The sequence below is a fragment of the Neolamprologus multifasciatus genome, chromosome 16 (assembly GCF_963576455.1).
Source record: "Neolamprologus multifasciatus chromosome 16, fNeoMul1.2, whole genome shotgun sequence".
NCBI lineage: Eukaryota > Metazoa > Chordata > Actinopteri > Cichliformes > Cichlidae > Neolamprologus > Neolamprologus multifasciatus.
In genome coordinates, this window is record NC_140454.1 from 3,475,285 (window position 1) to 3,490,503 (window position 15,219).

At 43.3% G+C, this 15,219-nt stretch overlaps 2 protein-coding genes across 4 annotated transcripts in view; one reads left to right on the forward strand and one right to left on the reverse strand.

The window, feature by feature from the left end:
* The window catches only part of LOC146500019 (uncharacterized), a 260,198-nt gene extending 254,005 nt beyond the window's left edge, over positions 1 to 6,193 (forward strand). Inside the window, exon 3 of the mRNA XM_085136018.1 lies at positions 5,882 to 6,193. Coding sequence (XP_084992144.1) covers positions 5,882 to 6,163 — 282 coding nt within the window. The 3' untranslated portion in view covers positions 6,164 to 6,193. The remainder of the gene's footprint in view (positions 1 to 5,881) is intronic.
* klf7b (Kruppel like factor 7b) overlaps positions 1 to 15,219 on the reverse strand; it is a 74,379-nt gene that overhangs the window by 27,599 nt on the left and 31,561 nt on the right. For all 3 annotated transcript variants that reach the window (XR_014869866.1, XR_014869865.1, XM_085136013.1), the window contains exon 2: positions 3,352 to 4,003. Coding sequence is in view for 1 of the 3 variants with exons in the window: in XM_085136013.1 (XP_084992139.1) it covers positions 3,352 to 4,003 (652 nt within the window). In the remaining 2 variants the exon portion in view is untranslated. The remainder of the gene's footprint in view (positions 1 to 3,351; positions 4,004 to 15,219) is intronic.

The following is a 15,219-nucleotide window of genomic DNA, read 5'->3' on the forward strand; positions in this document are numbered from 1 at the left end:
GCTGTTTGCATCTCTATTTTATACAACAACAACAAAAAGACACTAGTGATATATGCTTACACTGCTTCAGCCAATGCATCTTTTATTACTTTGTTTAATCAAACAATGCATTAATAATTGTAGCTAAATTAAGTTAGGAAGGATTTTGACTGATTGCCTGCAGAAGCTAGGCATAAGATGATAATGACAATCAGCATTCCAGCGAGCTGCAAAGTAATGCATGCAAATCCTCATATTTTATTGCTCTTATGTATTTATTCATTTACTTTTTTGGCTGTAGAACAAAACTTCTCCACACTGAGCTCGTGCTCCTTCAAAAATGTGCAGCAAAGACTTTTGAAAGGCAAAGCCTCTTTCCAAAACTGGCCAACTATCCCGCTAACTTGGCTGCCAAATATGTAGTTAAGTATATTATGTTGAAGCGCAAAGTGATACAATTAGCTGTGTACTGCTTTTAAAGATCCAACCACATCCAAGAAACTGAAAAGTAAAACAGCGGAGAACTAGACAAACCCTGGCTGCGACTCAGAACAGCGCCGGCTGGGCACTTTAGAGATTAAGTGAATTCATTTGCGTCTATCTGTTGCATCTATTAATGTTTCTGTTCGCCCCTAATTGAACATTTCCGTATAAGAAAGGAAAAAAAAGGAGAAATTGTTTTCAGTATGAACGCTTTAATACGTTTTCTACAAAAAAAGGAAATGAAGCACACGTGCAGCATAGCCGCTGACAGACCTCAATATAATGATGTTTCTAATGGCCTCTGGTGTGCACTATGTGACAGTAAGTGTATTGACACTGTGCAGGCTTTCTACTGCTGCTCCTCCCTGTAGTTTCTGCTATGCTAATCCCTCCCTACATGTATGTTCAATGATTTATGGTTATAATAACCCAAAAAGAGGATTAAGCTAATTAAACCACAGCACTGCGCTTGTAATGAACACATCGGGAGGGAATACGCCACCCCCACATTTATGCCACACACACGCGCGCACACACATACAGAGTGTGGAAGCTACTGTGTCTTCAGGGTGTCCTCTTCGTCTTTTTTCCCCACAGTGAATGATTCTGCCTTTAAAAGCTCATCGTTGGTTAGCATGACTCGTCTGTGGAGTAATCAGAAGATTAAAGATACCCGAGCTCGCGTCGGGGCACCAGAAAACTAGCGGCTCCACTCTGGATTAGCTACAATAAAGCTACAGTGGTGGGTTCCCCCAGCTATGCCAGGTGCTGCCCTGGAATGTAATGCTATACTTAAAGCCACGCAATGGTTGCTGGGGATCATATAAGCCTGTAACATGCTGGATTTATGATGCCAAAGTTGCCGGTATTAATACAGACGAGGTCTTCAGGCTACGTACTGTGATCCTGGTGAAACTGCTAACACTGTATGATGACAACTGGAGGACATAAACCGCTGCAGTAAATGATGGTGTGGTTAAAGCTAAAGTTGAATAATGCTACCTTCAGGTGGTACAAATCTGCACATCCCCTATGCTGCGGATAAATGATGGGTTCAGCCCGAGTCACTCAGGCAGACGTTTTTAAATCCAGGAGGCTTTTTTTTGTTACCTCGAAACTGATGAGTGGAAAATCAACCGTGCGCTGGTTCCTGTCACTAAAACTAGAGATACACTATGCTGCCAAAAGCATTCACTCACCCATCCAAATCATCAAATTCATGTGTTCCAATTACTTCCCAGACCGGAGGTGTATAAAATCAAGCAACTGGGCATGCAGACCGCTTTCCCAAACATTTCTGAAAGAGTGGGGGGCTCTCAGGAGCGCCAGCAACTCAGCCATGAAGTGTTCGGCCATGTAGAATCACAGAGTGGGGTTAGAGGTGCGGAGAGTTTTGTTGAATGGGTTTCTACCCTGGAGCTTAATGATCCAGGTATGAGTCAGGTATTTATAAGCCATAAATACCATATTTCGGTTATTTATCTGTTATTTGTTATGACTAATGATAAATGAATAAAGGGCTGGACCAGGTGACCCTGAATCCTCCCTTAGTTATGCTGCAATAGACGTAGGCTGCCGGGGGATTCCCATGATGCATTGAGTTTTTCCTTTCCAGTCACCTTTCTCACTCACTATGTATTAACAGACCTCTCTGTATTGAATCATATCTGTTATTAACCTCTGTCTCTCTTCCACAGCATGTCTTTTATCCTGTCTTCCTTCTCTCACCCCAACCAATCACAGCAGATGGCCCCGCCCCTCCCTGAGCCTGGTTCTGCCGGAGGTTTCTTCCTGTTAAAAGGGAGTTTTTCCTTCCCACTGTCGCCAAAGTGCTGCTCATAGGGGGTCATATGATTGTTGGGTTTTTCTCTGTATCTATGAAGCGCCTTGAGGCGACTTTTGTTGTGATTTGGCGCTATATAAATAAAATTGAATTGAATTGAATTGAAATGTCTTGGTCAAATCTGCTTCTCTGTCATAATTTACTTTGTGACCTATACAGATGGATTATTACAGAGTAAAATACAAGGAATATAAAGTTTATTCATCTTAGGCTACATCAGTCAAATCCGTCTTTGATTATGAGTCTACTTCAACAAGCCAAAGCCTGTCTCCTCATGCTTTCACTACAGAAAACTCGCAGCTCCCTGCCCCTTCCTGGTCGCATTAGCCGGCATGTGTTCTGTTTGAGGGTCACAGATGGGGCAGCTGCAGTAAGCAGCTAAAGCTGCACGTCAGACCCAGTTGGACACGGCTGAATTCGCAAAGTAATTTACTACCAGTCTATCAATCATCAGGCAATTACCGAGGCAGGGCCTTTCTGGCACTGAGGTGATATCAAGAAGCAAATGAATAATTCTGGAGGATCATCTGAGAAGCACAAGAAGAAAAGAGCTTTTAATCTCTTTTAAAAATCCATCAGATGTTTTCTTTGCAGATTTCTGCGGAAACTCAACCAAATCAGAGTGTGAAACATCACAAAACAGCACGCTAAGCCGTACTCAAAGCTTCCAGCTCCAGGCTAGAGTCTTTAATTCAAAATCAGAAGCTTCTAACCCGCAGACATCATCAGACAACACCTCTTCTCTCCCTCGCCAGTCAGAGTTGTACTTTTCTTCCGCTTCACTAACTGAGGTCAGTTAAACAGTCAGGCACGTTTGTCCGAAACCTCTTAGTTGCCACGTCTGTGTACTGCACTTTACTAAAATCATGGGGAGCATTTCACAGTGACAGCTTTGAGCCCACTCTGTGCACTGATCAAAATGTTTTCAGTGTCGTGTTTTACAAGTTCTTGCATGCTTTCAAACTGCAGGAAAAGACGCCACGTGGAAAACTTTAAGTTCATCAGAAACACTAGTGGCATTCCTGGGAATGCAATTAAGGTTTTACCTGTGTGGGTCCTCTGATGTGCCTTCAGGTGGGAGCTCTTGGTGTAAACCTTCCTGCAGCCATTAAACTGGCACCGGTGGACTCTCTTCTTGTTCTCTGGTACGTCTCCTGCCAGACCTCCCACCCCTCCCTGCTCGCTGTCACTGAGGGCTCCTCCTCGGCCTGGTGGGGATGGTAACGCTCGCGCCGCTACCAGCTTAGCCGCCCCTAATCCCACCTTCTTTGCCACCAGTTTGAGCGTTAATGTGCCGTCTGCTGTTGCAGTGAGCGTCTGTGTGGGCTTAATAAGGTGTCGGCCAAGCTCCGGTGATGATGGCGGTGTTAGGGAAGTGACAGCGGCGCTAAGCTGAGCTGCACTGACTCCTCCGAGGACTTGCTCCTTGCCTGTGAGGGTTTCAGGCCCAGCTGCTGTCTGGTTCTTGTTGGGATTGGGAACGTGTAGGATTTTGGCCTGCACCTTGGGGAGGGTCACAAGTAGCGAAGGTGGACTGGGCTGGTCAGGGAGGCTAGGAAGGAGGGGGTCCATCAGGTCTTCATCACTGTCACCCCCCTGCATAAACGCCGGCGTTAAGAGGCAGTCCAGCTCATCGTCAAAGAGCTCCGAGAGTCGCTTGGGCTCGGTCTGTAGATACCGCTCCAACTCTAGACACGTCTGCAAGAGAAGCACAAACCGAGGGTCAATATTTGTATACCTTTAAAAAGAACAGTTATCCAGGATTATAACACAAGCTTCCTATTTTACAAACGCACTTTAAACGACTGTAACTGTTACCGTTAGTGCTAAAACGCAAAGGGTTTTGGAAAGAAGAGAGGAGCTTTACGGAGGTTCACGGTGTACCAAAGCAACACAGGGACAAGCAGACAGTAAAATCAGCCCCTCCGAGGTGCGCTTCACATGACTGTGACCCCTCAATCACTCTGGGAAATTCAAATGCTTTCCTAAAGATGAAGAATCATAAATAGTCCTGCTGACTTCTACGACACTTGTGTGATAAAGAGTTTAAAAAAGTAAATTTTCTCATGTCCACAAATGACCACCTTGAGATTTTTGCCTATCCTGGTACTTTTACCGCTGACATAAAGTAAGGACAGTTATTGTTTTCATGCATGAAAAAGTTTGGCGTCAAATATTTGAACAAACAGCCAAACGCACTGCCTGGCGAGATTTTTTTGTTTGTTTTTTTGCACATCGCTATACTCAGTACGTTTCTCCAAACTGCAGACCTTTCAGAGACCTTGTTTACCAGTGTGTTTAAGTTCAGGTACCTGCTGTAGGCTTAATATTTCTCTGCAGCTGTTGACCATGTTACCTGGCACGCCGCCGTCCTGAGAGAGGAGGGATTTAGCCTGTGATTGATTGCTGCTGCCCGACCGAGCTCTCTGGAGCCCTGAACTGTGGAAGCCTTTCCTGTTCCCACCCCCGCTCACCCAAATCAACCAACCATGGACGTTATATCGCAAGACAGGGAAAAGAAGGGAAGTCAGATGACAAGAGGACAAGTCCAAGAATGACACAGAGGAAGTAACGGAGACAAGGAGGGGAAAAAATAAGGAAAAATAAGCGAGTGATCCTAAAATTCTTTATTTATCAAGCAACAACAGAGACATCTGCACTTTTTTTAAAACCACTGTTCACTGTTGGCAGCATCACCACAGTTGGTCTGCCAGCCTTCAGTGCCTCGGTCAAGGGCACCTGCCACATTACCTCAAGGGATCTGAGCCAAAAACCTTCCAGTCACTAACCTACTTTTACTACTGCGAGGCTGCACTTCTCCTTTGAAAACTTTTATGCTTTCTGTGATTCTTGTTTTGTCTCTGCTAAAAAACTACCTACTGCACTTTTCAGGTCTCAGAGAAGCCGTTCGATTGATCTTGTTGTTGCTTTGAACGTTCGGACCCGCAACACAGGTTACTGCCGAAATCCCGCCTGCATGTTCAGGCGTGAAAAAACAGACATGTGTACCACCTAAAGAGGTGCATGATCTAAAGAGATACAAGTAAAGCTCACACGCCTGCTAATATGGGGGTTAGCTAAAAACAGCCTTCATTAAAGAGGAAAAAGAGGAGAAACACTGAGAAGTACATATTACTGAATACAGAAACGGATACAAACCAGATGTTAGACCACAGGAGTTCAAAGCAGCAGCTACATTTTTATGATGTCTTATCACTTTCTTTCATGTTTACAATAATAAGGCACTTTTGATTTGGAAATGTAATCCTGAAAAAGTCAAATCTGATCCTGTTTTCACGAGCAAATGTTTTTTCTCTCTGTATTTTACTTTTTCATATTGGTGACACATCTTTCAATACACAACTTTAAACAACAGAAGCTAATTTGGACTAAATTGTAGCTTCTCTTCAGGTCAGACTCAATCACACTGCAGTAACAAGCAGTAAATTAACTAAATTAAATTAATGTGCATAATTTTCGAGGCTCTGAGGACTTTTACTCTCTACAAAGACCTTTGACGTGAGGGGTTTGCATTTCCATGTCATGAGTTTGCTTTTCTTTTAGTCTTGTCTTTAGTCTTTAGTCTGGGGCGATCGTGGCTCAAGAGTTGGGAGTTCGCCTTGTAATTGGAAGGTTGCCGGTTCGAGCCCCGGCTTGGACAGTCTCGGTCGTTGTGTCCTTGGGCAAGACACTTCACCCGTTGCCTACTGGTGGTGGTCAGAGGGCCCGGTGGCACCAGTGTCCGGCAGCCTCGCCTCTGTCAGTGCGCCCCAGGGTGGCTGTGGCTACAATGTAGCTGCCATCACCAGTGTGTGGATGACTGGTTGTGTAAAGCGCTTTGGGGTCCTTAGGGACTAGAAAAGCGTTATACAAATACAGGCTATTTACCATTTCCATCTTTGTCTCTATTCTTTAACTTCTATTGGAATGATTTTCCTCATAACGGTGAAAAGTTTACGAACACCATCCACAAAATGGGATGCTTATCTCGGAAACAGTAAACACTGGATGCCCGGACACTGGTATATGTAGAAGACCAGACTGTGATAAATGCAGCTAGTTTTGTATCTCATCAGAATGTGTTTCATAGAAAATACAGTTGGAAAACCTGGCTTCAAACCATGTAGTAAACAGAAATGTGTTTTCAATGTCTGTGTTGCTGTTCGCTCTCACAGGGACTAAACAATGTTCTGATCTTTTTTCTTTATGTCAAAAGTCCCCCACTCTGTCCACTCAGCACTTCCTGAAAGCTACCTGGCTGTGGCACTGTCTGTCCTGCTGCATGATGCATTTAATGTCTCCTCTTGGAAAATGAATTTCCTGCGTTTGGCCAACGGCCTTTGGCAGCCTCAAAGTTCTCATCCTGATCCTCTGGCTCCTTCCACCTCTGTCATTGAAGCAAATTACAGCTACTAGATAAATGTGTGTGTGTGTGTGTGTTTTAGCTGCAGCTGGTTGACTCCGTCCATTCAGACGGGCCGGCTCTGGAGCTTTACTTCGCTCAGCCTGAGTGATGAGACAAACCAACACATTTAGTCACAACATCTGTTGAGTGGTGATAAGCTGAACTTCCTCTCCGTCTTTCTTTTCCCTTTTTTCCCTTCTGTTTAAAAGAATGCCCTTTCCCCCCCTAAGGATGCACATTTGCATCTGAATAAAAATCAAAGATATTTCTTAGGGGGTGGGGTTGGGGGGGGGGCTTCCATAAAGAAACTTGAAACTGATAAGCATGTTTGTACTGACATCTTGCAACAAAAGCTACCAGTGCTGCGAGGAAAAAACCTTCTTGTTAGCCTTTTGTCCAGACAGTTGCTTTGTTTTGTTAGCATTTGTGTTCAACTCATTCAGAGCAGGGCCTGTTGTGTTGCACTGGGTCTGTTATATCTCCGTTTAAAGATTAGGTACCGCTAATGGATCAGGAAGCAAATCGAAACTCAGGCTGCCAACTGTTTTATGGTGAGATAAAAGAGCCTCATGCCTGGATATTGGAATAATGATTACAACGATAGGAAGCTCTACAAGAAAAAAAATAATGAAATGACACATTAGTCACCTTCAATGATTTGAAACTTAATGGAAGAGGTTATTTGAGATTTCGTCTCTCTTCCACAGCATGTCTTTATCCTGTCTTCCTTCTCTCACCCCAACCGGTCGCAGCAGATGGCCCCGCCCCTCCCTGAGCCTGGTTCTGCTGGAGGTTTCTTCCTGTTAAAAGGGAGTTTTTCCTTCCCACTGTCGCCAAAGTGCTTGCTCATAGGGGGTCATATGATTGTTGGGTTTTTCTCTGTATCTATGAAGCGCCTTGAGGCGACTTTTGTTGTGATTTGGCGCTATATAAATAAAATTGAATTGAATTGAATAGTTGTTGTTTAAATAGTTGCCTTGTGAAGTTATTCTCTAAGCTAAGTTGTACACAAGTACAGGATGTCATTTGAGAGATTTTTTTTCCTCCTTCAGTTCTAAAAGAAACAGTAAATTTTAAAACAGACAGAAAGAAATGATTACTTTGGCTTTGGATCTTTGAGAAAGCATTTAATTTTTTAATTTCTAAATAAAGACCAAACCAATAAATGTGGTAATTTAAACTTAATTTACCATTCTTGTATTTTGTTGTTCTGATTGGATTCTGATTGAATTTAGTTGCTGAGATTTTAAGTTTTACAACAGAACCTGGCAGGTGCTGGAGAACTTGGTGCAATCCTGGTTTAATCCTAATCCTGGCATGAGCGACTGGAAGAAACAATTACTTATTTTCAACAGCATGAAATGAGTTTGGAAATGCTTAAAAAAACCTTTTTCCTCCATCTCCACATGGATTCGACAAATGTGACAATGTTTGATAAAAACTGAATGGAGAGAGAATATTTTCATATTTTCATGACTTTTTAACCTTTTTTTCTGTGCTTTTGCTTCTTTATTAAAAAATCGAGTCTGTCTGAGTTGATTTTAATAACAATATTTTATAACTCAACGGGCTTAAGACGATATCGAGTTGTAAAGGTCATCTAAATGAGGAGCTCTGAATTTATGGGCTTCTTTGTTTGTGTGTTTGTTAATATTATTGGAGATTATGCCTTCATCCTGAGGGATTAGGCTCTTAAAGCTTGCAGAGTACATGCAAAGTATTACTAGAGATAAAAAGAAAAGTTTCGCAAGATTTTCACTAAAACACTGTTATCGTCTCCGGGTCTCAGCAGAATAAAGTTTGGCTGCTGTGCTGTATGTGTTACATACATAATTCATCATCCTGGAACACAGCCGCCGAGCCATTAATATTAGCTTGCTTTGATACTGTAAATACAGCCTCTGTCAGTGATTTCTGAGAGCATGCTGTACTATTGTTTTATCTCGGACTAGAAATCAAAAATAGAAAGGTCTGCTTGTCTCCTGGTGGGGGCTGGACCGATGCTGACGATAGTGGGAGGTGGGTGGGGAGGACAGAGGGTAGAGGGAGCCCGAGGCTGTGCAAGAAGAGCGAGCGGCAATCAAACCCACGGCCAGCATCGAACGCGCCGCCTCTGACATCACACACATGACCTTCTCCTTCATCTGTCTCTCCTACACACCATGAATATCAGGTAACAATGACATGTTGGGCCTGCAGCATATTAGTGTGTGTGTGTGTGTGTGTGTGTGTGTGTGTGTGTGTGTGACTGTGGATGCTGGCTAACAGCTCAGACTGATAGCATGTGCAGGGCTCACCTCCTGTTTCCCCGCTTAGTCCCACACCATATGGAGAAAGGTCACATCGAATAACACATACAAACACACACACACACACACACACACACACAAGCACAGCGTGGATTTTACAACGAAGCTCTCCTTGTTGAATCATCAGTGCAAACAATGCAACACGGAGCAGAAGAAAATCTCGTTTAAGGTTAAAAACAAGCAAACCTTTGCAGGACAAAACCAAAAAACTCACTGTAGGATGGAGTTCCTGATCAGCAGTTAACATCCAGAAAAAATGAGCAGATGAATGGGAAACAAAGGTATTTTGACTTGCGTGCAGTTATTCCATTAAGATGCACAATACACGTCAAGTTGCTTTACTTAAGTACAGCTGCAAGCAGCAAGGGCTTTGCAAACGAGTACGACCGGTAATAAAAGTCACTGTAAATGTGCTAATGCGACAGCAGAGCTACAGATCGGCTTCTTATCATTAGCGAAGGAGCCTCAATAATTTACAAACATTGTTGCATGATTCAGGATTGTCAGGTGTTTCTGTGAATTTGGAGGAAATACTTCCAGAAGCAGCAGCTCTGCTGGACGCGCTGTTCATTTTGCTTTTTTTTAGTGTTCCTTCATTGAAGTAAATGAAGAAAGATTCAAAGTAGTCAAGTCAAACGAGGTTAGGGGCAAATATGGGGGGCGCCGCTGCCGTGAGCACGGACCAATTTATTTGAAAGCCGTTCCGAGATTCTACAATTTATTTATCTGTAAAATCAACTGCAGCGCATTGGAGTGAGATCAGCGAGTGGATGTGCTCCGTGTGATCGAATGAAGCAAAAACAATCAGGAAAAAAAATAAAAATTCAATCTTTGTCCCCCTTGAATCCTCTATTTTCCCTTTGTATCTGAGTGCCTGATTTAACATCTCTTCTAAAAAAGCTAGCACTAATATGCAGGTCCTGCCTCTGTGTGTGTCCTCAGCCTGCTGAGGTCCATTAATAATGAATGCAGAAAGCAGAGGGCTTTGGATGGAAGCGCTAAGAGCTTTTGACAGACAAAGGATCATCGAGGACGCAGCTCAACAAACAGACTAAAGTGGATTCAGCAGGAGATGCTCCGTCTGTGTTTACATGCGCACGGCTATCTGACTATTACCAACATTTCCATTAGGACAATGGCGAGATGCAGCCATTTATGTTATTCTGTAAAGTGATACTTCCAACAACGATCTGCCTCGCATGTGGTCAATGGCTGACTGAACGCCACGACAAATACGAAAGGCTCTTTGCCCTATGAGGCTTTAGATTTCACAAAGCACTGAAACTGATTAAGATACACAACATGTACCAACCAGTCATTAACTAGTTGGTGGGCGACACGACCGCACGGTCTTTTACACACTCTATCATCTATTAACAGTGTTGGGGAGTAACGGAATACATGTACCGCCGTTACGTATTTAAAATACAAAATATGAGTAACTGTATTCCGTTACAGTTACTGTTTAAAAAGGTGGTATTTAGAATACAGTTACTTTGTTAAAATAAATGGATTACACGGCGGTACTTCCCTGTTTCATATTGTCGCGGGTCAGGACTGTTTGGGTTTTGTTTGACAGCTACGTTCTGTTGTTCCAGGTGGCAGCGTTACGGTTGCCATGGTTACAGGGTGACGCTCTCTCTCTCTGTGTTTCCTGGGTGAGAGAGCGCCTGTTGTTGTTGTTGTGCTAAGCTAATAGGCAGAATGCTACAGGTATAGCTCTGAAGAATGTAGCATCATGGGCAGTGTAGTCCGTGCTGCAGGGAGAATGGACTGCCATACACGTTATGTGTCTGTGAGCGAGGGAGGGAGAAAAAGGAAAAGTACGAGCTGTCATCGGGCAGAAACGGGAGCTGGAAGCATGTAAATATAATAATAACCACTGCAGCCAAGAAGAGAGCCTGACGAGCCCAGTTGTAAGTAAGCTATTAAGACTCGACTGTACACCGTGTTCGTGTTTTCCTCTGAAACAATAAGTTCTGTTGGAGCAGCCTTTCAACGCCTCTCTCTGTCTCTGCTAGCAAAGTTGACCCAGACAACAAAGTAAAGCTAGTTTTCAGCTACGAGCCGACACAGAACCCACCGTATTAGCCAGAGGTCCCTTTACTACGGTTCGGAGCCGCGGACCTTCAGTAACAGTAATAAATCACAGCAATAGTACATTCATGTAGTTGTAAACAGCATGATAATATATTAAGTAATCCAAAGTATTCAGAATACGTTACTCTCATTGAGTAACGTAACAGAATACGTTACAGAATACATTTTGGGGCATGTATTCTGTAATCTGTAATGGAATACATTTTAAAAGTAACCTTCCCAACATTGTCTATTAGTCGAGTCAAATGAAGCATCGTTTTGCAAATTCTCAAATCTGTCCGGTTTATTTTAGTTTATTTTATTTAGCAGTAGAGAGCAAAGAGGACATGATGTGACCATTATTATCACGGATGTCAGCAGGCGACACACACACACACACACGCACGCACATGCTATACAAGGAATCTCAGTTAAAAGCTCTTAAGAGAATGAACAAGCAAATCAGGGGCACTAAAAACACAAAGGGTTTGACAGCAGTCTCCTTAAAGCTCAGACTTACAGCAATAACAACCGAACTCTTAAAAAAAACTTGTATTTTTTTATTTATTTTTTGGTCCCATTGTGAGGGTAAAGACATCTGTCTAATGACAGACAGAATGCAGAGCAGCAGCTCAGTCAGCGGGGGATAAACATGCTGCGAATCACATGACGCAAATGTGGAGGTTAGGTAAAAAAATGTAAAAAACAACAACAAAAAACAGCCTTTTTGTCAAAGAGGCATTACTGCTCGTGATAAGCTGAGTAGCCATATTAGGTGTCCACACCTGATGGATTCACCAGTGAAACGTGGATCTTTTATTTGCTTGTAGCTCTTACATCCTTACACACAAATCCCCAGTTAAACACAATGATATAAAACATGTTGAGTATAGCCAGTATATCCACTCCAAATGTCTGCTTCAGGTACGTGAATGCAAAGCAACACCTGAGTGATGTGTTTTCTTTTTTTAATGCTTCTGGTTCAAAAGAAGCCAGGGTTTGCATGATTGTTCTCGCCTCAGTCTCAGTAAAGCCCAGTGTTTTCTGCGCTTCCTCACATTAGTCACCATAAATATAGTGGTGCGACAGCTACTCTCGTGCAAACCTCCCCACAGACTGTTACTGCCGCTCCGGATTGTGGAATCAGTTTCCTCTCATGTTGCCGTAAAACACTTTCTCCGGTCTGATCCTTTCAGTTGGTTCCTGTCTCTCTTTATCTGCGCGTGTATTCCAATATGTTTATTCCCCTCCACATTATACAGCTTTTGGCTTCAATTTATGTTTTTCTCTTTACTTTCTCATACAAAGAGGTCCTAATTAAAGTGCTTTGGCTCCCATAAACTGCTCTTTGAAGCGCTACCTCTTGATGGATCTCGGTCTCTCCACGCAGCGGGCTCTGATGGCTAATTAGCCACTCAAAAGAAAAGGCAAAAAGAGGCTCTTTATTCAGTTAATTTGCTGATGTGACTGTGTACACAGAGGATGTGCATGTTTGTGAGAGTGAGAGGAGCATAATGACTTTTAACTGATGTGTGTGAATATGAGACGCCTCGTGCTCGAGAGGGCTCGTGCGCAATATCAAAGCTTCAGCGTCGGCGGAGTAGATGCGTGCTTGACGTTTCGTTGGAGGCTGAAGCCGAGCTTGTGCGATGTGACGCTTGTTCGGCTGTTTCTGCACGGAGTTACGGTTTATAACTAGGCGATGGTGGTGATGTGGCCAAAAAAAAAGATCATCCAACAACCTTCCAGAATCATTTCTTTTAATTTAGTAAATCGTCAATCTAAAACACCTAAAACAGCTATTTTATTTTATTTATGTAGCGCCAAATCACAACAACAGTCAGCTCAAGGTCCTTTAGGTTGTAAAGATCCTACGGCGAAGCTCTTGGTGACAATGGGAACGAAAAACTCCCCTTTAACAGGATGAAACCTCAGGCAGAATCAGGCCCAGAGGTTAGCCATCTGCCGTGACTGGTTTTGGTCATTTTTATGCTAATCATGCAGCTAATACAAGTCTCCAAATCAATAAATCAAATACGTGGACACCTGTACATCCCACATAAGTGGCCATAGATGTAATTTCAATGCCATGCATATTCACGCGCTGCTGTAACAGCCAAAGCTTTTCTAGGTTCACTCCTGCCACATGATTTCTGAGCCTGGCTCTGCAAATTTGATCCCGTTCAGTTACAAGAGCATTAGCGAGGTCCAACACTGATGCTGGGAGATAAGGCCTGGCTCACAGTCAGTGTCACAGATGTAGCTGAGGTCAGGGTAGCACAACAGACTGAATCTTTGTGAGCAGAGGTGGTCAAAACCATTGCAAACCATTGCGCTACGAAGTGTAACACGGCAGCATAAATAATGCAGTCTGCACCTCAGCACGCACACAGACAGCTGCCATTTTGGAGACACCAGTTTCCTCATGCCTGCACTGCACTGGCCAGCTGCAGTAATGAGCCAAAACTGCTGGATGGTGACCATTCCCACACGCCTCTGCTTCCAATAACAACACTGCAACTGTTTCCAATAGCAGTGAAACCTCATTGATCAGGTCGCCGCTCTGACGTAAAAAAAGCCATCTGACTTTTAAGAAGTCTTACAAAAACCTGAAGTCATTTCTTTATTTTAATACCAGTGGGTGGGATTTCATACACGTTTACTTAACTAAAGCAGCAGAAAGCTTTTACCTTTACTGGTAAAGGTTAAGCTGAAGGATAGACTTTCATTCTGGTAGCACAACTTGAATCTTTATATATATAACTTATTTATTTATTGCATATATTTATTAGAATCATAACACATAAATCAATTAATAACCAATCTCACAATTTGTAATACTAATGCAGCGTAGTTGCCTAGGAACTGTGTATAAAAAGGATCGAGGCTCCTCCCACACAGCTCTCACATCTTAAGACACCATTAAATCCACAAACACCACTGATTACTGGCAGTAAGTCCAAAAGAGGGTTCAGGTTCATCCTACCACACACACACACACACACACACACACACACACACACACACACACACACACACACTAATGAGCAAAGAAAAAAAAAGACACCACTGACTACTGCTACAGTGACAGAGCCGACTGTGTTTGTGCGAACACCTGTGTGTGGTGTTAGTGCATTCAGCTATCCTCTCACTCCGCCTTGATTGAAAACGCAGCACGATAAACAGAGAGTCCTGTGGGGTCTGATTTGAAAAGCAGGAGGAGGCTTCAACAAAAGAGGTTAATAGAGACGAGACCCGACGGAAGAACAAGGCGACACGAGTGAAAATCGCTCGGATCAAAGTCTGGGCGAAGGTTAAGGTAGAAAAACTCAGTCAGTCAGGGATTGCTACGAATGTATATTGTCTGTTTTGGTTTTAATCTTTTAGTTGTAAATTTGCAACACTAGAGCAGAATTTCAAATATGCTTTAAAAAAAATCATTTCTATATTGCCAGAGTTTAAATTATAGCATTTAAACTGTTGTTGTTTGTGCAGATATATAGTCACTAGTGGCGAAAAACAAGTAACGCAAACGGCCACGTTTAATCTAACATAAGACAGATCGAAAGAGATGACTCGAACAGCTGAGAGGAAATTAAAAAGCAGTGAGCTCCAAAGAACGAGACAAAGAAATGTAATTAGCCAATGAGAGCGAGAGTGAGCGAGTGCATGAAGGCGGGAGGCTCGAAGCTTTTAGCGCTCACACACAGATGCACACACGCACACACACACACGCCGCATCACCTCTGACCTCCAGCCTCAGCCAATGAAATTTTAATCAACGGTCTCTGATGGAGGAGAGCACTCAGACTCTCCTGCTGTGTAACTGCTCTCTCTCCCTCTAATTCCATCTTCCCTCTATTCTCTCCATCTTTTCATGCCTTTGAGCAGCCCGTCCCTCCTCCCTCACCTCCCTCTCCTCCCTCTCACCTCTATAAACTCCATCTTTCTCTCTCCCTCGCTCTCTCTTCATCGCGCACATTTCACTCCTTCCTTTCTCATTCACAAAGCAAAGGTCACCTGCTCCACTTGTCTTCCACTTCTCTTTAGTCTCTCCGGTTTCTCGTTCTCGCCCCCGCTTTATGTCTCCCTCTGCCTATTTCTTAACATTTGAAGAATCT